The sequence below is a fragment of the Panthera onca genome, chromosome A2 (assembly GCF_046562875.1).
Source record: "Panthera onca isolate mPanOnc1 chromosome A2, mPanOnc1 haplotype 2, whole genome shotgun sequence".
NCBI classification, from domain to species: domain Eukaryota; kingdom Metazoa; phylum Chordata; class Mammalia; order Carnivora; family Felidae; genus Panthera; species Panthera onca.
In genome coordinates this window covers 163,957,997-163,980,459 of record NC_138340.1, presented here as the reverse complement: position 1 = coordinate 163,980,459, position 22,463 = coordinate 163,957,997, and the positions used below count along the sequence as shown (strand labels likewise).

The 22,463-nt window shown below is 49.4% G+C and overlaps 1 protein-coding gene across 21 annotated transcripts in view; it reads left to right on the top strand.

Moving 5' to 3' along the window:
- KMT2C (lysine methyltransferase 2C) overlaps positions 1-22,116 on the top strand; it is a 285,080-nt gene extending 262,964 nt beyond the window's left edge. For 12 of the 21 annotated variants that reach the window (XM_078437247.2, XM_078437246.2, XM_078437208.2 and 9 more), the window contains 17 exons: positions 234-446; positions 1,135-1,299; positions 2,747-2,888; positions 3,038-3,185; positions 4,729-4,907; positions 5,087-5,223; positions 6,087-6,336; positions 7,353-7,486; positions 7,929-8,036; positions 9,401-10,520; positions 11,451-11,587; positions 12,852-12,994; positions 13,258-13,426; positions 17,603-17,719; positions 18,079-18,152; positions 18,402-18,510; positions 20,143-22,116. In XM_078437247.2, the coding sequence (XP_078293373.2) occupies positions 234-446; positions 1,135-1,299; positions 2,747-2,888; positions 3,038-3,185; positions 4,729-4,907; positions 5,087-5,223; positions 6,087-6,336; positions 7,353-7,486; positions 7,929-8,036; positions 9,401-10,520; positions 11,451-11,587; positions 12,852-12,994; positions 13,258-13,426; positions 17,603-17,719; positions 18,079-18,152; positions 18,402-18,510; positions 20,143-20,235 (3,438 nt within the window). In that variant the 3' untranslated portion in view covers positions 20,236-22,116. The remainder of the gene's footprint in view (positions 1-233; positions 447-1,134; positions 1,300-2,746; positions 2,889-3,037; positions 3,186-4,728; positions 4,908-5,086; positions 5,224-6,086; positions 6,337-7,352; positions 7,487-7,928; positions 8,037-9,400; positions 10,521-11,450; positions 11,588-12,851; positions 12,995-13,257; positions 13,427-17,602; positions 17,720-18,078; positions 18,153-18,401; positions 18,511-20,142) is intronic. The other 9 variants (XM_078437307.2, XM_078437276.2, XM_078437262.2 and 6 more) reach the window with 7 other exon arrangements.
- Positions 22,117-22,463: the final 347 nt, after the last annotated feature.

Sequence of the window (22,463 nt, the reverse complement as noted above, 5' to 3'; positions counted from 1 at the left end):
ATCCCGCCTTTTCTTCAAGCTTTGCGGCTCGCCAGTGGCCATACTTGAGAATAACGTTTGAAAACGGGGATGGCATCTCAGAAAACAGACCATCTGATGCCACTGCCTTTGCTCAACTTTTAGTGCCCCTGTGAGGAGGAGGGTGTGTCCTAGGGTGGAACCGGGTTGGCGTGAACTGCTCAGTCGAACACGTGAATGTTGTACTTACCTCTTAACCTTTCCAATCACGTCAGCAAACTCTGGGGGCTCAGATGCAAGGTGGTTTTGGATGTGGCAGCAACCCCTTGCCAAAAACGGATGGAGGAAGTGAGACCAAGAAACCGCGAAGCAAACGGACTCAGAGGGTGGGGGAGAAGGCCGCACCGCGCTCGAAGAAAAGGCGGAAGGACGAAGAGGAGAAACGCGCCTTGTCCTCTGCCACCGACACCTTTACGCACCTGAAGCAGGTGAGTCGCTCGTAGCCACTTCTTGGGAAAATGTGAAGAAGTGAGGCATCACATGCGTGTTCAGCCCTGTGAAACTGAAACCTTATCACCGTATTTCCTAATTCAAGTAGTGACAGGGATAAGAGATGTGTCATCAAGGAGTCTAGTAGATTTCCTAGTTGGAAGCAAAAGCGCGTGCCCAAAAGTTACAGTGGAGATAGGTGGACTGGTAGCTGACGGTCCAGCTTTCCAAACTGTGTTCAGAAGCGGCCTCGGGACCAAGAACAACCGTCTGTGTCACTTGTGACTCTGAACGCAAGGAAACGCGGCTGCTGGGCTCCCCTAGCGAACTCTATTCTTACACCTTTGTAGTTGTTACAGAAGGTGGGAGACAGCCACTACGAGTGCTCCTGGGGGCCCCCGGCCTCCCTTCACGCCCCGATTCTTGCCGAGCAGACATAAGGAATGTGCTTTTTTTGTCGGCTGCCTGGCAGTGTCCCTTTAAGGCAGATCAGAATAAAGCTCATTTTTAAATATATCTCAGAGATTCTGTGGTCTCTCTCACTTATTCTAACATTGTGATACTTGAAATTTAAAGTCTCATTTTTCTCAAGCCTTGTTTGACTAAGTTGCCTCGGGTCTTAGAAAAGTTGAGAAGCACTCTGTTTTGTTTACCGTGTACATTACTCTTCAATGTGTTTTTTAATAGCAGCTCTCTCTGCTCCCTCTAATGGAACCAATCATTGGAGTGAACTTTGCGCACTTTCTTCCTTATGGCAGTGGCCAATTTAATAGTGGGAACCGACTTCTAGGAACTTTTGGCAGTGCTACCCTTGAAGGGGTTTCGGATTACTATTCTCAGTTGATCTACAAGGTATGTTTCCTCGCCAAGGTCTTACCTTGCTTCCTCTTTGGATACCATATCAGAATTGGTAGAGCTTGTCTTGTTTTCCGGCTAATCTTCGAGTTTCATTTCAACTTTGGTTCAGCTAAAAGGTTAAAATTTCACTGGATGAAGAGTCTCTAACATAAACGTTTGCAATTTTACGTAGGTAAGAGTTCAAATAGTGAAGAAATCCATTATGCGTTTCCACAGTAGAGAAAATAGCTATTTTCCTATAGCCTTTGTTAACTCTTAAGGTGAATCCAAATTCATAGTAAACAATAAAAAATGCAGTTAGCAATTTTCCCTGAAAAATGGAAAAAAATCTAAAAATGTATTTTGTCTAATAATTGAGGTACTAATTACAAGTAGACATTAATTCTTACACTACTAAAATATCTAACTCAAATTTATCTTTTGGTATTAATTATTTTAGCAACATTTTTATAGCCTCAGTAGACATTCTTTACTTCACATCTGACTTGTGTAAAATGATCTTTTTGCAGAAATATTTGAGAGTATCATCATTTTTCTGGAGGGCTTCTCTTCTTACTTTAGTATTAAAGTCATTCTCTTGTGACACTCCGTTTATTATCATTGTTGGCCTTTCTCTTCAGTCAGAGCCTGTCCTCTTATAAATGCTTCTCTTCCAATGCAAGCTGTTCTCCAACACAACTTCATTACCTTCACGAAATCCCAGATCTTTGCGAGATTTGGAATTTCACCTTGCCCTTGATTTTCATAGTATTATTGGTAGATTCCAGCAATCCCTGAGAGACTGATCAATCAATCAACAAATGACAAATTGATGACAAATGCAAAGCAGAGAGAAGTGTTTGGAGGGAGATCCATTTGATAATGATTTAGACATTTTAGAGTTATTGTGACGACTTTTGCTTCTTATAGAGGTTTTGGACAGTCAAGATGCTAATATTGAGGCTATGAGTTGTAATTAGAGGATTAAGACCACAAATTCTCAAGTTTGTTTTTTTGGTTTTTTTTGTTTTTTTTTTAATAGAACTGGGGCGTATCTTAATGAAAATTGAATTAAAGGAATTTTTGAGAACTTTTTACAATTTATTGCTTGAATTTTAAAGCTGTCTTTCACTGGCTATAACAATGAAATTTAAAAAGGGATGTATAGAATAGAATAATGTAACTTTGCTTCTTAATTTCAAGGCTTGAGTACTCAAGCGGGGCAAAGTAAGCAAATAGATAATCTGTCCATACCGTCATGAGTATTTCTTCCACCACAAAACCTCCTGGCCTCGTACGTTTACTCTTTCTTCTTGCTGTGCGTTTAGGAATGAAGATCCATCTCGATAACATTTCTGTAGCCTTGCTTCCATGTGCTAAAAATTCACAGAACTAAGTTTTAGCAAGGTCGTGGCATATCTGCTCTGTAGCATATAATTTAAAATTTTTTGGTCTTCTGCAGCAGAATAATTTAAGTAATCCTCCAACACCCCCTGCCTCTCTTCCTCCTACACCACCTCCTATGGCTTGTCAGAAGATGGCAAATGGTTTTGCGACAACTGAAGAACTTGCTGGAAGAGCTGGCGTATTAATGAGCCACGAAGGTATGACGCTTGGTCTGCACGTTGTGCGCCTTTGAGGAGTGTGCCTTTGCCGGCCGTGTGTGGTGAAATGGCAGTCGAGTCGTCGTGTTCCACCCATGTATCCGTTTGAACTGAACGTGTTTTTTCCTTATGTGTGTTCGCTTTTCCAGTTACCAAAAGTCTAGGACCGAAAGCATTTCAGCTGCCCTTCAGACCACAAGACGACTTGTTAGCCAGAGCTATCGCTCAGGGCCCGAAGACCGTCGATGTGCCAGCCTCACTGCCGACACCGCCTCATAACAATCAGGAAGAATTAAGGTAGAGTTCCTGTCTTCTCACATACTCTTTAGTTACTTCATTAAAAAAATAAATAAATAAATAAATAAAATATATATACATATATATATGTATATATATATGTATATATGTATGTATATATCTCTTTGGCATCATGTCTGTAGGGATAGCGTGTGACAACGTTTAAGGGGTAAAATTTGGTGAGAAATTTTCTCAAACATACTTTATGAAACGTTCTTACTATCGAATGTAATTAGTTATGCATTGTTAAATTCCTAGATGGTGTAGGAAGTTCAACAAATAATCAAATAGACATTAAGGCAGTGGGAGTCTCCATGCAAAGTATTTCAGAGATCAGTGTCATTCACGGATGTTTGCGGCTGTCCAAAATAAAACAGCAGCAGTCACAGATATCAGAAACAGCTTTTGTGGAAGAGAAGTTAAGAACCGTTTTGTCCAGAGTTTTGTAACTTCTTTGTCTCAGTTCTTTGGACCCGAGATTCTGTCTGGGGAGAATCTGCTTCCCTTAGTAGTTAACCCAACAAGTTAAATCCAAAAAGGTTCTTATGTACTTTGTCAATGATTCTCCCTTCCTCCCAAAATCTGGTAACTACCCTCTGTTTGTTGAGACATCATTCAGACTAAGTCCCTGCTTTATTAGTGCTAAAACTATGGACCAAAGAGGAGTAATAAGTCTTCCGGATTTAGAATCCTGGTCTCCTCGTTTTCTTCTGCATCTTACTGCTAGAAATTGCCAGATTTTCAGGGAGCAGTTGTGGGAGGCAGCTTCATAGGTGTGTATGTTTGCTGCCCTCGGGTGAGGGATCTGCTCCACTCCTGGATTTTGCAGGGACTCCGTCTGGAAGCCTCTCTCAGGTTTCCTCACAGTGCTCCTGCACACATCCTCCCTCCGCACGACAGCATCTCTCCTGGGGGACCAGTGGGAGACCCCAGATTTGGGAGGTATCCTACAGCATTAGCTTGAGGCTGCACTTGCCCTCTGACCTCAGTTGCGCTGGTTCACCTGTAGCTTCCTGGGCTTGACCATTCTCTTCTTTTCACCATACTTGATCGGTTAAGAAAAGTAAAGGCTTATGACCACAGTGACCAAGTTTCCCCCATGTTCCCGCTCTGCACATCGGCACAGCGGGCTCTGCGGGTGTGCCTGTGGGGCGTGTGGCCTGGCTCTTTCCTTTCCCGTGGCAGACTGCTCCCACAGTCTCCGGGATCTGGAACTTGGCAGAGGTAGGAGTATCCGTCCTTTCTCTGCCACGTTGTAACCTGAATGTTAAATCTTTTGTTGGCGGGTCTTGAAATACAGATTCTGGAGCTTCGGTCAGACGAAACCTACCATTAAAGTTGAATGTATTTCTTGTATCTTTTTCCGGGAGATTTCTCGTTTGGCCCTGAACCTGTTCGTTGCCTTCTTACATTATTGCCTTTATCCGAAGGACTCTTACAGTCATGCTCACGGGTGGGGCTGGGTCGGTGCAGGAAGCCCCCACCTTCAGCCCCCTGTGGTGGGTTTGCACATGTCGGCGTGTCGTGTTTGTCCTCCTCTCAGGATACAGGATCACGCTGGTGGTCGGGACACTCCTGACAGTTTCGTTCCGTCGTCCTCTCCCGAGAGTGTGGTTGGGATGGACGTGAGCAGATACCCAGATTTGTCGTCGGTCAAAGAGGAGCCCCCGGAGCCTGTGCCATCCCCCATCATCCCGATCCTTCCTAGCAGTACTGGCAAAGGTAGGGGAGTACTCAGCCGCGTTGTTCCTCCTCCAGTGTGGCAGCTGATGTCCACCTTTGGGTTCTCAAGAGCATTAACACTCAACCCACCTTTCCTTCCTTCCTCCCTCCCTCCCTCCCTTCTTTCCCTCTCTCCCCTTTTCCTCCTTCCTTCCCCACCCCCCCCCCCCCCCTTTAAGGTTTGGAATCTAGAAGGAATGACATCAAGACTGAGCCTGGCACTTTATTTTTCACACCGCCTTTTGGTTCCTCTCCAAACGGTCCCAGATCGGGTCTTATATCTGTGGCAATCACTCTGCATCCTACAGCTGCTGAGGTGAGGAGGAAGCAACTTTTTCACGTTGGAAACTCTGTCCCTGTCTTTAAAGGTGTGTCAGGTGGCTGACGACAAGACGTGTGCAGCAGGGTGATGAGGACAGAAGCTCAGAGTTAGGTGTAGGGTCAGTAGTCACCGTAGCCGTCTAGGCTGCTTCCGAGCGCCACGGCGGGCTCGCCGGAGCCAGGGCAGAACGAAGCTCGCGTTCTCGTGTTTTTATTAAAGCGTGTGCACTGGAGAGAGAAACCTTTTGATGAGCACACATATAAGATGAAGCAGCGAGAAGGCATTTTATCCACCACAGAGGTTTTGGCAGCTGCTGCTGTCGAATACTACTAAATTGCCGAGAATCTCTCTCTCTCTCTGTCTCTCAATTCTGTGAGGATGTTGGCAGCCACACTGAGCCCAGTGATAGGCCGTGTTGGCCACCGACAGAACCTGGCGCTGATGTGACAGTGCCCATGCCCGTGGGCTGTCGCAGAGCCGGGCAGAGACCACGCCCGGGAAGTTTCTGCCCAGCTGTGAGAACTGACAGGGTCTATCTAGCTCCCTCCTGGTGGTGGCGTCCGTTCCGCCTGTCACATAGGAAGGCAGCCGGAAGAGGTCGGTGTTCGTGCAAATACTTAACGTTAGCTGGGATCCCCGTGTGGGGATTTCTCTTCAGACAAGCGTTCTTGGGATGCTGCTCCATTCAAATGACTTCTTCCCCGAGACTCTTAAGCCTGCGTACACGTGCTTGGGTTTGCTCGCACTTTACCACCGTACGCGTCCCGCGGCTGGCAGCCACGGAAGGATGCAGTTGGCCTCCGTGGCTCGCCGTTGCCCTCGGTGGGGGTGACGCAGCGTTCACGCCTCTGTTTCAGAACATCAGCAGCGTCGTGGCTGCGTTTTCCGACCTTCTCCACGTCCGAGTTCCTAACAGCTATGAGGTCAGTAATGGTCCAGATGTTCCATCCGTGGGTTTGGTCAGTAGCCACAGAGTAAACCCAGGCTTGGAGTGTCGACAGCATATATTTCTTCGTGGGCCTCCGCCAGGATCTGCAAACCCTCCCAGATCAGCCAGCTCTTACCGGCTGAAGCCGCCCAGCGTGCCGTTCCGTCCAGCGAGCGATGGTGAGCTGCTCTGCGTCCCGTTGACCTCGAATTCGCCCTTGAGTCCCGGGTTAAGCTGGTTCTCGTTAAAATCCCACTTTAGTTTTTAACAACTACCAGGTGGCATGTTGGTGTGTGCTCCTGGGTAAATTAACCGTCCGCGGGCGTTCTGTTGTCTGTGGCGTGCTGGCCTCAGCGCTCTGGGATGGACGTCCTGTCACGTCGTCCCCCAGGAGGTGCTGGCACGCCAGCTCCCCGAGCACCCGCCGCACCGACCGCCGCTTCCCCTGTCGCACACGCGGCTGGCGTCGGCAGCCTGTCCCCTCTTCCTTCCGCCCCCCGTGAGGCCTCCTCCCGTGGCCGTGCTGGCACCTGCCGGCTCCTCAGACCTGCCCAGCTCCCCTGCGCTGTCCCCCTTGCCCCCGGTCCCTCGGAATCTTGTCCGTCCCCGCCCCGCCCCCACAACGTGGCAGCTTCCGCGCGGGCCTCCTCTGGGAACCCCGAGGGTGGTCTGTGTGGGGTCTTTGAACTCCCGGCCTCCACCTGCTTCTCTCACACTCCCGTCCCCTGTTCTCCCTTTCTGCCTTCACACCCTGCATGAAGCTGTGCTCGAGCGTGCCGGGCCTGCATTCCCACATCTTTATCTGGGCCCTGGGACTCTGCTCACCCCTCTGCGACTTCCCACATCAAACTTAGCCGCTTACCTGTGCCTCTTCATCCTTCATAGAACATTTTTCATCGTCTTAACCCTCAAGCAAAAGTAGTACCCACCTCCCCTACCCCCACCTCACGCGTAGGGTGGATATTAACCCAGCATGGTGCATTGCTTTTCTCTCGTGCTCGCACGTTCGAGCGGTTCCCCAGCTGCTTGAGAGTACGTGTGCTCCTGTAATACGTGCCCTGTAACCGCGCGAAAAGGATGATAGAAGGGAAGTTAAGTGAGCCGCGTTGTGGGTTGGTACAGTGCAGTTTTACACCTTGTACCACATTGTGTTATTGGTCACCTGCGATCACCAATGAAAGACTCCTACATTTAGGTCTTTCTGGATATAAGGATTCCGGTATCGCAGAAGGCGCGGCCCTCAGACCACAGTGGTGCTGTCACTGTAAAGTGGTTATTCTTGGAGGCGGCGTGAGGAAGTCTTTCAGAGATCTGGCCTTCGTGAACAAGGTACTTCAGCACTCCTTCTGACCCCACCACTCGCCTCCACCGAAAGGGTCCCACGTGCTGCTTTTTCGCTCCTGTGTCCGCACGAGTCCGCCCGTGGGGGGCTCCATGGGACCCACATTCTGGGAAGTAGCCTCAGCGTGTGCCGTACATGCTCTAGGTTAAAACCAAATAGCTACCGTGGACTCTTCGGTTGGATACTATGAGAACAACGTATTTCTAAAAAGAGTGAATATGGATCATCCAGTTTATTTTCGTAAATTTATTTTCTCTTTGGCTAAATTTTTAGATGCCAGGTATTGGCGTGTGGTTCCTTTTTTTTCTACTTTTAGGACAGAGAGCTGTTTTCACTTTTAACGTAGCATAAAAACCAACAATGCACAGACCTTGTTTTTACGAAATTTTGATTTGTTGAGATCCTTACACATTTCTCTTTGCTTTTCAGGATTCCCGAGAAAGCTCCCACAGAGTCGAGAAGGACATTGTCTTCTGTAGTAATAACTGCTTCGTTCTTTATGCCTCATCCACACAAGCAAAAAACTCAGAAAGCAAGGTAAAATTAGGCTGGTGTCTGTTAGTGAACAAGGTATAGCGAGTGACTTCCGTGCTTTTGGGTTACGTTAGTGAATAGAACAGGTTCATAGCTCTCTGCGTGCAGGAAATCGAGGGAGATGTACTGTGGGTGGAGGCAGGGAGGCCTGTGCTGTTTCAGAGAAATCCTGCTTCCACGATGAGGGGAGTAGGCTTGAATTCTATCTTGAAAGTTCACAGTTGACTAAAACACATAGTAATACAGCCTTTAGTTTTACTTATTTAATTAAAAATATCTTAATTGAATTACAACAATAATTACAACTCGTACTGATCTTACCCTGACGGGAAAGCCTGTTCATAAACACAATTTAAGTCTCCTCGTGTATTTTGGGGAGAAAGCATTGTGTTCACGTCGTGGTGGAAATGGTCTCCTTTACTTGCCTCTGTGTGACTGAAGTGTATCTGAGTGTATGGCTGATGCGGGGAACCGTCCTCAACCATTCATGCTGAAGGAAGCCTTCCCGTGAGGTGGTGCTGACAGCCCTTCCTGCAGATCACTGTTCTGTCTTTGCTGGAAGAAGGTTCTGGAGACTCTTATTTTTATAACAGGCAGTAGTCTCCAGTATAATGAAATCAAGCTATATGTCAAATAGGTTTAGACTTGAAATTGAAATACGTCAACCTCTATAAGAAGAGGAGTTGGTTTTTTACCAGATAATTTTTTAATTTGGTGCGCTGTTCCTGCCTGCTTCTGGAGTTACGGGAGGTGCGTCTCTTCAGATACCTGGCGGGGGGGGGGGGGGGGGTGAGAAGAGGGGAGCCCCGTGGGTCGGGGGTGAGACCGTGTCCCCGGGGAAAAAGTCCTGGGGCGTCTCTCTGAGCTCACCTCTTTAGGCAGCGGGGTCGGAACCAGGCAGCCGTGGAGAAGAGTGATGTGTGATGTGAGGGCAGGGACTGCTGCCCCTTCGTTCACATCTGTGCCGATTAGTTCAACCTAAGGTTAGCAGTCAGGAAGTTCAGAGAGTGCGGAGAAGCTCAGAGAAGGTCACGTTCCCAAGTTCTTGTTTGGTTTAACAAAAGACACTGCTCCATTGTACGAATTAGCCCCTCTTCAGCGTGGAATTTTCTGGGTCTCTCCTGGGTAGACAGGAGTGTCCGGGAAGGTGTAGGAGCAGAATGTTCTCCAGAGATAACGGCTTTGTCCAGCAGGCCAGGGGAGGGACCCCCAGCACTGTCCTGCCCTCATCAACGCCCTCGGGGTTGGGCGGCCGCTTCTGCTGTGCGCGAACCCCTCACGCTCGCTCAGGGAGCCTTTCCCTGCCCCTCGGGCCCAGGCCCCGTGAAAGGCTTCTTGCTCTAGAGCTGCTCTTGTTTCCTGCGCAGGAATCCGCCCCTCCGTTGCCACAGTCGCCTGTAAGAGAGACGCCTTCCAAAGCGTTTCACCAGTACAGTAACAACATCTCCACCTTGGACGTGCACTGCCTCCCGCAGCTCCAGGAAGAAGCTTCTCCCCCCGCGTCACCCCCCATCACTTTCCCTCCGGCGTTTGAAGCAGCCAAAGTAGAGGCCAAGCCAGACGAGCTTAAGGTGACAGTCAAGTTAAAGCCTCGGCTGAGAACTGTCCACGGGGGGTTTGAAGATTGTAGGCCGATTAATAAAAAGTGGAGAGGGATGAAATGGAAGAAATGGAGCATCCACATCGTAATCCCCAAGGGGACATTCAAACCCCCTTGTGAGGATGAAATCGACGAGTTTCTGAAGAAGCTGGGCACGTCCCTTAAGCCTGACCCTGTGCCCAAAGACTATCGGAAGTGTTGCTTTTGCCACGAAGAGGGTGATGGACTGACCGACGGACCGGCGAGACTGCTCAACCTTGACTTGGACGTGTGGGTCCACCTGAACTGTGCGCTGTGGTCCACGGAGGTCTATGAGACCCAGGCCGGGGCCTTGATAAACGTGGAGCTGGCGCTGAGGAGGGGCCTGCAGATGAAGTGCGTCTTCTGCCATAAAATGGGCGCCACCAGCGGATGCCACAGATTTCGGTGCGCCAACATTTACCACTTCACTTGCGCCATTAAAGCACAATGCATGTTTTTTAAGGATAAAACGATGCTGTGTCCCGTGCACAAACCAAAGGGAATTCACGAGCAGGAGCTGAGTTACTTCGCGGTCTTCAGACGGGTCTACGTTCAACGCGACGAGGTGCGACAGATCGCTAGCATCGTGCAGCGCGGAGAGCGGGACCACACGTTCCGCGTCGGAAGCCTCATCTTCCACACGATCGGCCAGCTGCTCCCACAGCAGATGCAGGCGTTCCATTCCCCCAAGGCGCTCTTCCCCGTGGGCTACGAGGCCAGCCGCTTGTACTGGAGCACCCGCTACGCCAACAGGCGCTGCCGCTACCTGTGCTCCATCGAGGAGAAGGAGGGGCGCCCGGTGTTCGTCATCCGAATCGTGGAGCAAGGCCACGAAGACCTGGTCCTGAGCGACTCCTCCCCTAAAGGTAACGTCGCGCTCGTGTGCCCCGCAGAGACGGGTCGCGCCCGGGTTCCCGTGTGCCGTCTCGTGCTTGCCTCAGACCTTCCCAGCACAGATGTGGGGTTTTCACGGACACGTGCAAATCTTCGCTTCTTTGAGGTATTGCACCTGCTGTCCTCGCCGCGCCACTTTCCCGGCGCTTGCCGGACCTACTCAAAATCAGAGTATGTGTTTGAACACACAGTCAGTTGATAAACCGGTGATTTGTACGTGGAGATTGCCTGTTGTTTGCACTGGGCCTTCCGGGTCAGAGGGCGGGAGCCATATTCAAAGCGTCTTCTGTACGTTGCCGTGTATGAGTAGCATCAGACGTTAAACATATTAGCAGCGAGTAATTAGACGCTTAATTTTGACCATAGCGTGAAACCTAAGCGGTCATTTTATTGATGCAGAAAGTACTGGGAATTGCTTTTTTTTTTCCCAGCGATTTTTATAAAAATGTATGAAAATGCCCTGAAGATAATTCTAGTGGAAATACCAATTTCCTATTCTAATTTAAATCTGAGAAAAAAGAAATGTATTTCTATACACTGCTAATTGGACTAATCATTTAAAAATTTAAAGTCATGTGCCTAGTATGAAGATGAATGAACTTCTTGCATGAATTTGTTACATTAAACTTTCTTTCCACTTCCACTGTTTAAGTTCCTAAATGTGACACATTCTTCCCCCCAAGATTTCCTAAAGTCTTTGACATAAACTGCCCCCTGACCAGCGGATAATACCAGGTTCGTCGGGTCACTGCCTCCAAGGCCTTACGTGGAAACTGGGACATCTTGGAGGCTCAGTCTTCATTTTGCTCCGGTTTTCGACTTTATCCCGTTTTCCTCTCTGTTGAGCGGAGAGCAAGTTTGTTGTAAACTGTTTTGTTTTTGTTTGTTTTGGCCACATGTAGGTGTTTGGGATAAAATTTTGGAGCCCGTGGCGTGTGTGAGAAAACAGTCTGAAGTGCTCCAGCTCTTTCCAGCATATTTAAAGGGAGAAGACCTGTTTGGCCTAACGGTGTCCGCAGTGGTGCGGATCGCGGAGTCCGTGAGTATCTCGGGCGAGATGGGGCGTCACATCACCTTTCTGGTTGCGCGTGGTGTTCCTTGGGGGGGGACCGTTTTAACACGAGCCGTCACAGTCCTGATACTTTGAGGTCGTGCTCTGCCTGTGCATTCACTCCCGCCTCTATTCGTGTCTCTTGAGGCACCCACGACGCATCGGAAAACCTCAGTGAATGTTCGTGGTCACTCCGCGAGGTGGCTCACAAGTTTCAGGGTCTCTTCAAGGGCACGGGCAAGGCAGGGGCAAGGACGGAGCATTGTTTTGTATTCAGGCAGTGCTGGGTGGGGGAGGGGACCCTCGTCCCCTCTGCTTCCTCGCGTTTCCCTGCACTTAACAATGTTGGTGTGTCCAGTCCCCGACACCGGGGTGCTGGTGGCCACGTTCCTGCCCCATGCCAGGGCCAGTCACCAGAGGGCAGTTGGATTGCAGGAGCACCAGGCCGTCTCTGACATGTCTTTGCAATCTTTTAGGATTATAAGCCCGTTTGCCAGTGAGTCTACCCAATGCTTTTGGGAAACTGCATGATTATAAGGCAGTATTTTGAATAAGAAAAAATCATCGATGTTCGTGGGTTTTATTTTGGTTGCAGTTTTGGTTTTTTGGAGAAGCAGAGGACACCCCAAAGGCGCTGAGTTATATGCCCACTTTCTTCAGTAGAAGCAAGGGCTCTAAACGATACATGGGTTTCAGGTCTGTAGAGAAGTATGTTCACAAGTAATAAATTCTAGAAAAGACTTTTACCATAAAATTGTTTTACAAGTAAATTTCTTAGGGTACCACCTACACTCTCAGGGAATTGAGTGTGATAACTCGTGGAAGAAATCAAGAAAGTAGACCTTACAAAATGTTGTTTAACTGTATTTACTTTTAAAACTCCGAACGAAGATCTAAAAGTTGAAAGAACGAAGTTGTGAAGTAGTCCGCTCCCCACGCGTGGGCCGGAATAGTCAGATCCAAAAACCGGGCACGTGTGTTGGCTGGCGTGTGGTTGTTCCGTGGGTTAATACTTGTCTTCAGGGAGCGTTCGCCAGGGTTTACTAAGGTCTGAAATGTGTGTGTTAACAACGAAACGCATCCAAGTGCAGGCTGCTGTGTTAACACCAGCTAGAGGACCGTTTTGTGAACCGGGAGTATGTCGACCAGTTATTTCCGCAGAAGTTCAAGCTGAGCCGTCCTTGGGCCAGCTCGCCGTGGCCTGCGGTCTCGATCAGTAAACGAACCCTCCGTCTGTTCTCCTCCTTTTCAGCTGCCTGGGGTTGAGGCGTGTGAAAACTACACCTTCCGCTACGGCCGCAACCCTCTCATGGAGCTTCCTCTTGCCGTTAACCCCACAGGCTGCGCCCGATCGGAACCTAAAATGAGTGCCCATGTCAAGAGGTTTGTGTTAAGGTATTTTCTTTTAACTTCACATAGTACAGCCCAGGGTTTCTAGGCGCATTAGTGGTCTCTGTGCTTGACTTGTCTGCTGCTTACAAACCCTGCTGTCTCTGGCTGTGTCTGTGCCGACCGCATCAGAGAACCCGCCGTGTGGCTCTGCTAGGCGGCTTTCCGTGTGCGTTCTCGTAAGAACTTGAACCGACGGGCTTGGCGTCATTCGGAGATGTCTTCAGTTCTCCTTTTATTTCTTCCTGCTGACGTGCCGCTGCGTGCAGACCTCACACCCTGAACAGCACCAGCACCTCCAAGTCCTTTCAGAGCACGGTCACCGGCGAGCTGAACGCGCCCTACAGTAAGCAGTTTGTGCACTCTAAGTCCTCGCAGTACCGGAAGATGAAGACCGAGTGGAAGTCCAACGTGTACCTGGCCCGGTCCCGCATCCAGGTGAGGGCGTAGTGTGCCGTCGGGGCGGGAGGGAGGACGCGGGTCCCGCAGCCGTGGGACCGCATCGCCACCACCCCGTCGGATCTCGTCGGTCGGTAACACGGGGGACTCCGTGTGTCTCCTGGAGCACGATGCCCTCCCCGCCCCCGCCCCCCGAAAGGAAGGGCCCCTGGGATCCTCGCCTGTGCGTCTCCGTGAAAGCTCGCGGGAGGCAGGAGGCAGGTGGTGCTGTGCTTTGCACGTACGGATTCGTGGAGAGTTCACCAGAGCTACTGGGTACTCAGGAGAGATACAGATGAGTGTTTTCAAAAGGTGCTCCAGGTCGGGGACTTCTCTTTCGGAAGCCTCTTGGCGGGAAAGCCCCCGCGTGCGCTGTCGCATCCCCTCCAGAGAGAGCCGTCTGTAGGCCGAGCGTGTGAGTTGACATCTCTGGCCCATCCTTCCTGAGCTGCCTGCTCGGTGTCTCCCTCCCGAAGTCCCCGGATGGGATCCCGAAGCTCCCGTTGCCCTAGAGCCGATCATGTGCGCGCCGTCCTCGTGCGCGCGGCTCGTGCGCCTTGGCCGCGGTAGGCCCAGGTCCAGAGCGTCGTCCGCTTTCGTTGCCTGTCCCCCCAGAAGAGCCCCCTCAGGTCCACTCTCTGGCTGTCGCCCTGCTGTCACCTGCCACCCCGTCCCACCCACACCCAGCGTGAGCTCCTCAAAATAGAAATCTGACCTGTATTGCGCCGTGTAGACTCAGTGGGGTTCTTGTTCCTTTGTTGGAACCTTTTTCCTCCTCTCGGGAAGATTTTAGGATCTTGTTGTTGTTCTTGGTATTTGGACATTTTACAAAAAACGTGGTTAGGTTTGGGTCATTTTTTTAAAACGTTATTGCTGTTTTTCTTACCAGACCCTTTTTGACCTGGAACGTATGGCCTTCAGTCTGGAAGTGTTTCTTCATTAATTCTTTCGCGAGTTCCTGTGTTTCTTTCTGTTTGAGCCTGTAGACGAGTACTGGACCCACGAGATCCAAGATCTCGCAGTGGGGACCCCAGACTAGCAGCGTCACCTGAGACCTCCAAGACCTGACAGTCTGGCGCCCGAGGTGGGGCCCCGGGTGATCAGTGCGAGCAAAGGCAGTCGAGGACTTCTGTCTCCACCAACCCTCCTCCTGCCCCCTCCGGTTTTGGTTCCCTTGTCCTTGTTCTGTGACTTCCACTTTATCTACTGATCTTTCTTTTGTGTTGAAATTTTGTGCCTGAGAGCTCTTTCTGCTCTTGATGTTTCTATTCGATACTTGGTTTTCAAATTACAGATACGCCGTCTTTCCTTCCTGCTGTTGCCTCAAGAGCAGAGCGCCTCGAATTCCTGGGGAACCCAGTGGTCCACTCCCGGCGGTGTGTCCTTTCCATTTGAAACGTTCCCCAGGAGCCCACCCACTCTTACCATTCCTCACGGTCGGTCTTACCCCCTCACTGTCGTTTCAGTGATTTCTTACCCCGGTGTTGAGTCTGCACCACGTACTGTCCTAAGAGTGCAGAAACATCCGGGCACAGATGTGCCAGTGGGGTCATTCAGCTACGCTTTCTGCAGCATCGTTGACGCGCCAGTCCTCCGAGGAACTTCTAGGGTGGCTGAGGGAGTGGTGTTTCATTCTAATGGCTGTGAGGTTCCATGATGCCCTTGAGCTGTAACTAATTCAACCGTCCCACAGCCGATAAATGTTTGCTTTGCTTATGGTTTTCCCCAAAACAGCAGTGCCACCAATCTCTCGTACCGAATACCCCCACATATCGATAGATTCACTTCTTTGGAGAATATTCCCAAAAGTGAGAGGACTGTGTAAAAGCATACGTACTTTTCGTCTTAGGTTTTCTGAAAAGGCTGCAAATGCACATTTCTTCCAGTGCCCGGAAGATGGTCTCTCTTCTTCTCTTCCCACCTGTAGTGCCACTGTCTTCTTACATTTCTGCCAGCCTGATACCCCTTCCTTAGCTGCAGTTTCCAGCTGATGAATGAGCAAGCAGCTTTTCACGTTCGCCATTTGGATTTGCTCTTTTATAAATTACATACCCCTGCGTTTCCCGGTCCTTAAGAACTTGTGCTAATAGAGGAATTGCCCTATAAAACATCCTTTGCCTATTAGAAAATGTGGTTTCTTTTTTCTTTAGAAACGTTTTAATTTTGAGGGGCAACTGGGTGGCTCAGTCAGTTGAGTGTCCGACTCTTGATTTCAGCTCAGGTCGTGATCTCACGGTTCATAAGTTTGAGCCCTGTGTCGGGCTCTGTGTTGACAGCATGCAGCCTGCTTGGGTTCTCTGTCTGTCTCTCTGTCTGTCTCTCCCTCTCTCTCCCCCCTCCCTCCCCCGCCCTCCCCCACTTGCTCTCTGTCTCTCAAAATAAAAGTAAAGTTTAAAAAAGGTTGTAATTTTCACATAGTCAAATGTATATCCTTTTCTGTAGCTTCTAGTCTTGGTGACTATGTTGTATATGTGGCTCTTAGGTATCTGTAGTTCAGAGGTTTTTTACGTTTAAGACAATTTTATTTTCTTCCGTTGAATAACGAGTTGAAGCACCATTTGGTAAGTAATCCTCCCACATTACTCTGATCATCATACCACCATACTGCTGACAACTGTCACGCATTCAGCTTTCACATATGCACGGACCTACTGGGGATTCTCTGTTCTTTTTCATTGATTTCCCTGACCTTTTTTTTTTTCTCCTTAAGTTTATTTAATATTTATTTGTTTTTGAGAGAGAGAGACACACACAGAATCCACAGTAGGCTCCAGGCTCTGAGCTGTCAGCACAGAGCCTGATGCGGGACTCAAACTTAGGAACCACGGGATCATGACCCGAGCCGAAGTCAGACGCTTAACTGAGCCCCCCCAGGTGCCCCTCCCTGTCCGCTCTCAAATGAAATTATATTGATCTCTATACATGTTACTTTTTGTGTTCTGGTTCATTCACCTCAGACCTGGAATTGAACAGATAAATTGTGTAATTTTTTTTTTTTTTCACCAAAAGAGAATTCACACACCAAAGTGTCTAAGGTGCCTGGTACTGTGTGCCCCACTGTGGCCGCTGGATGTCGCTGCACCTGGGGACCCTCCCAGTTAGCACATGCTCTTTCCCTACTCTGTTACTGCTGTCTTCCGGCCAGTTTGAGCAGAGAAGGCAGACACATCGGGACAGGAAAATGTCAAATGTCCATAGAAATTGTCTGTATTTCTTTTAGTGTGTTATTTTTCCAGAATTTGTAATGCTGAAACCCTAAAACCGTGCATAATGGAATGTGATTTATTAGGCCCCTGGCACAGACACTCTGAACTGCCAAACGAGAGACCTGTTTCAGTGTTTTTAGCCAGTTCAGACTCCTGTACATTTCTCAGGACTCAAAACTTGAGGGGAGAAGATTCCCTTTTGGAAGAACTTTGTCTTTCCAACTTTCCTCCTTTTCCTGCTTCCCCTTCTGCCCTGGCTCCCAGGAACTCCTCGCCAGATCTGAAACCTGACTGCAGTATTAATAACCCCTGTGGTTAGTCCTGTTTCTGATTTGTTAAGTTTACTGTCCTGCCGTGCCCTTTTGGAAATGGCAACGGGAGAAAACGAATTCCAGAAGCCGTTCGCGTGTTTAGTTGGTGGGATCTCAGCACGAATTACACGCAAGATAAGACGTCGGGCAGACCGTGGGCAGCCAGCGGTGCTAGTCTGTAAATATGTCTTAAGAATTTCGTGTGACGGGGCGCCTGGGTGGCTCAGTCGGTCAAGTGTCCAACTTTGGCCCGGGTCACGATCTCACCGCTGGTGAGTTCCGGCTCTGTGCTGACAGCTCGGAGCCTGGAGCCTGCTTCGGATTCTGGGTCTCCCTCTCTCTGTCTGCCCCTTCCCCCGCTCACACTCTTGTCTCTCTCTCTCTCTCAAAAACTAAAAATAAAACATTAAAAAAAAAGAATTTCGTGTGAGGACACGAGACTGAGACAGGTAGTTGTGGCATTAAGTGGCAAGATTGTTTCATATGGAAGTATGTGTGTTCACTAGAAATGAGTGCTTGAGTTCAGGCGAAGTCTTTAGCACTGCACTTAGGACGTGGTCTTTGTAGGAAAGGAAATGATCCGTTTGTTGTCCAGGAAGTTGAAGTGGTAACTGAGGTACGTGTACATACCTTTTCTTTTCCTTTTCTGCCTTTTGCAGGGGCTGGGCCTGTATGCTGCCAGAGACATCGAGAAGCACACCATGGTCATCGAGTACATCGGGACTATCATTCGAAATGAAGTCGCCAACAGAAAGGAGAAGCTGTACGAGTCTCAGGTAAGTGACATCCTCTTCCCTGTCCCCGTGCTAAAAGCTGGAGACGGGGCCTAATCTGTCCTGCTACGTTCACTCTGGACCACAAGGCACATCTGGACGTCCTTGTGTTTGCCTTGTTTTTTTTCTGTCAGTCTTCCCTTACTCAGTTGGTGGTACTGTTTGCGTAGATAGACCTGTAGGTTAGTGAACCTGGTGTTGCCTCACGATCGCTGACGCACGTTCACAGCACGTAAACAAATGTCAGCCGACCGGCTGTGTGAACGCACAGTGAGTGCGATCGGCCGCGCTTCTCTTCCCCCCGACTCCGTCTCCCTGCTGTGACCGTGCACGTGGAGAAGTTTCTGACTTTTCTCTTGCAGAACCGCGGCGTGTACATGTTCCGCATGGATAGTGACCACGTGATCGACGCGACGCTCACCGGAGGGCCTGCCAGGTGAGGCGAGGAGTCTGGTCCAGGAGGTTGGGCTCCCTGGGCCCCTATGCTCATGACAGCCTCCGCGATGAAGCATTCAGGGCAGATAAGTCCAGGCAAGAATTTTGATCTAAAGTTGTCTGATTGGTCTGTTCTATTGATGGGCAGGTAGAACTGTATTAGGGACCAGTTTTCCGTAAGAACTGAAAGTGTTTGAAGCTGCCTCCAGCTGTTTCCTAATAAACCCTTTTCTGAAACGGTGGCTTGCAGATACATCAACCATTCGTGTGCGCCTAACTGCGTGGCAGAAGTGGTGACTTTTGAGAGGGGACACAAAATTATCATCAGCTCCAACCGGAGGATCCAGAAGGGAGAGGAGGTAAGAGTGTGGGTCATGTCTGCTCCGTCCTCATCCCCACACGGAGTTCCCCGCTTTGAACAGTCAGCCTGGCCCGTTGTTTTCCAAAGTCTTTGCTGCTGGAGAAATTCTCCTCGTGGTAGGTCAGAGGCTGCCACCCTGTCACTTCACCCAGGGACATTCGAGCGCCACCTTCCTCCTCATGGAAGCATTGCAGTGTTCGAGGCCAGCTCCTCCCGATTCCCTCATGCTGTGCTCCCCAAACTCCACGTCCCCGCATCGCCCGCCTGGCATCGTTTTCCCGTGTCTTACCCCCTTGGTCACAGTCGGGCAACGTCCCTCTCCTTAAAGATTTTACCTGTCATCGAACTGATGTCTGAGGAAATGGGATCGTGGCCTCCAGGAACGTTACGGCTCACAGGAGGCCACCGTAAGGCTGTGGGTGGCCAGTCTGGGGGCGGCATGTGGGTCCGGATTGCTTGAATTCACACACTGGATCGAGACGAGCTTCCAGGTTTTTCTCAAGATTTTCAAACAGCTTGGCTCTTCTGTTATTCTTTCTTTTCTTCAAAATGCTGGATGCCGAACTTGACATTTGTTTCTTTGGTCCCACAGACGCCTTTCCCCCGTTAAGGTTATTTCTAGTCTAGACCACTCGTTTATGTTCCCGAAGCCCGTGTCCCACAAACGCGATCACCACACGTTTCAACCTGGGAACGCCGAGCACCGTGGGTTTCTGGAGCCCTCTCCCGGGGGTTCCGGGGCCTGCGTGTGTTCACACTGTTGGAACCCCCGGCCCTTTGAATAGAGCTCTGGGGTCGTTCTTGTAGGTTCTTGGTCTTTTTGGAATCCCCTCTTTCAAATCAAGAGTTTACCCAAGGCCCGTTGTGCATCTCAAAGTATCTTGATGAGTAAATGAGGGGAAGTTCCTGAGAAGCTGGCTCGGAGGCCCCGTGAGCTCCAGGCCCATCCTTCCCCTTCCCGCCTGAGGAGTCTTGAGTGGGTGGCTCAGCCTCTCTGAGCCCCCGCCTCATTTTGTGTACCGTGGAGAAGGTTTCCTTGAAGGACCCCTCAAGGCCCCGGTGACAGGCGCTAGGTAGCTCGGTTGCTCAGGGAGGCTACTGCGTGAGTTCCGTGGTGTCCCCTTGCTGTGTCCCAGGAGGTCTCGGCGAGCAGCGCCGTACTCGGGGTGTGCTGAGTCAGGAGGGCCCCGGAGGGTGTGGGTCCTCCCTTCTGGCTGGGCCACCTGGGGTTCTGTGTGAGCAGGGTGGCCGTGCGGACCCCCACCTACCTGACGGCGGGGTCGGTCACCCTAAGGAGGCCCTCCGTAAACATCCTTTTAAGTGAGGACGGAGGAAAACGAGGTCCGCTGGCAGGGATGGGTCGTCCGGCCCGAGGGTGACGGGGGAGGGAGCGTGGGGGCCGCGTGGAGCCGTGGAACGCGCCTCACCCCAGCCCGCCTTCCGTTCCTCGGGCTGGCTCGGCCTACGGGCGGTGCCTCCCGGGGCCCCGGGTGGTTCTCGTTCCCGGGTCCCCGGGTCCCCCGCGGCCCGGCCCGGCCTCCCGTCCACCTGCCGCACTGCCGGCGCGAGGACCGGGCGGGCCGAGGCGCGGCCCCTTCGTCCCCCTCACGCCGTGTCTCTGCCGCGGCAGCTGTGCTACGACTACAAGTTCGACTTCGAGGACGACCAGCACAAGATTCCGTGTCACTGCGGGGCCGTGAACTGCCGGAAGTGGATGAACTGAACGCATTCCTCGCCGTTCGGCGGGCGGCTCGTCCCCACGAAGAAGCGATTCGACGCACCGTTTGACTTCTGCAGACAGAAAGAGATGTTTGTTTTCTGTTGTGTGACTTCTTGAAGCGAGCTTCTGGGAGTCCCGGCTCCTCGGCCCCGGGCGGGAGCCGCCGGGACGGCCCGGAACGGCCCAGCACTTTTGTTTTCTGCTTTCTCTTTCCTTCCTCCTTCTTTCCGCGGGTGGGTTTTGTCCTGTTTCGTTTCGTTCTCGAGTCTCACCGAGGAGAAACTTCTACTGGGGCGGAGAGCCGCGGCTGCCGGGCCCCAGGGTGGGGGCTTCCTATGAATGTAAGACTGAGATCACCAGCGAAAGGGAGATACGTCCAAAGTGCTGGCCACGGCCTTATCTGAAAAAGGGGCAGGCCCTCTAACTTAAAAGTTTTTTAAAATAAAGTAGACACCACTGAACAAGGAATGTACTGCAACGACTTCCTTAGGGACGGAGCTAAGGGGCGATAACTTGCACTAAAACACGTTTAAATACTTGATTCCATGAGTCAGTTTATTGTAGTTTTTGATTTCTGTAAAATAAGAGAAACTTTTTGTATTTATTATTGAATAAGTGAATGAAGCTATTTTTAAATAAAAGTTAGAAGAAAGCCAAGCTGCTGCTGTTACCTGCAGAACTAACAAACTCTGTTACTTTGTACAAATATGTAAATATTTTGAGAAGAAAAAAAATACAGTATAAAAATAGTATTGACCAAATGCTACCAGGCTCCGCAGCAGCTCGGGTGCTTATAAAATGTTCACGGGGATGTTACAATACAACTTTGTGTTGTTAAATATGCCATTATAATTCTGTAATAACCAAAACTTCAACCTAGAGTATTTGGGGTTTTTTGGAAACTACGGTCTATTAGTACTTAATTGTTTTATACACCTTCCGATAGAACGGAGTGTGGGCTGTGACTCCGCCTTTTATAGCTGTTTTGGTAATTTAAACTAATGTTTTCATATTCTATTGTTGCATCCCTACTTCTTCAGGTTTTTTTGTGCTTACGATTTGTGATAACTGTGAATAATAACTGCTTCAAGATACACCCAAATGGAGGCTGAACTTTTCTTCAGCAAAAGTAGTTTTGATTAGAACTTTGTTTCAAGCCACAGAGAATCATGTAAACGTCTTAGATCATGTAGCAGGGCTCCAGTCTAACTCTCTAGCCTTCTATTTAACACAAACATTTGAAAAGGAAAAAAAGAGAAAAAAGAAAAAAAAAAAAAAGAGAGAGATTTGATCAGTCGTGGCTGCAGGACCCGGGCCGATAGGGTTTTGGAAGATGTAATTTTAAAATGTGTTTGTATGAACTGTTTGTTTACATTTCTTTAATAAAAAAAAAAAAACACACACACACACTGTTTTGTGTTTGCTTGTAGAAACTTAATCAGCATTTTGAACCAGGTTAGCTTTTTATTTTGTACTTAAGATTCTGGTACGGACACTTCACAGGCTGAGCATAAATGAAGTTTCTGTGTGCACAATTCAAGTGAGCTGTGAACTGTCGGTCTATCAGTGACGCAGTTCGGAACTTGTAATGTATATGGCATGATGTATTTTTATCTTACGGAATAAATCAATTGTATATATTTTTCTCTTGATAAATAGCTGTATGAAATTTGTTTCTTGAATATTTTTCTTCTCTTGTACAATATCCTGACATCCTACCAGTATTTGTCCTACCGGGTTTTTGTTTTCTGTTCTGTATAATAGTACCTAATGTTGGCAAAAATTGAATTTTTTGAAGTATACAGAGTGTTATGGGTTTTGGAATTTGTGGACACAGATTTAGAAGATCACCATTTACAAATAAAATATTTTACATCTATAAAAGCTCCTGCGTCTGTGTCAGCCCCGCCCGTGTTCCGCCTGGAGCTCGGGAGCGGACAAGTTCTTTCCAGATAAAATGTTCCCGTTTCATTCCCGTTTCATTCCCGACGGAGACGGTCTGCCTTGGCGGGAACTTGGGTTTTTTCCTTAGGGTGTTGGCCGCCAAGGCCAAGTTAAAGCATATCCGTGGTGCCCTGTTCCCTTGTTTGAAGTCCATTTTTGTTTGTTAAACTTAGTCCTTAGATTTTTTTTTTTTTTTTTTTTTTTGGAGGCGGCTCTTCCAGGTTTGTTCTGTGTGGTAGAGACTGGATTTCTGTCGTACTGGATGTACTTAACATTTCAGGGGATTG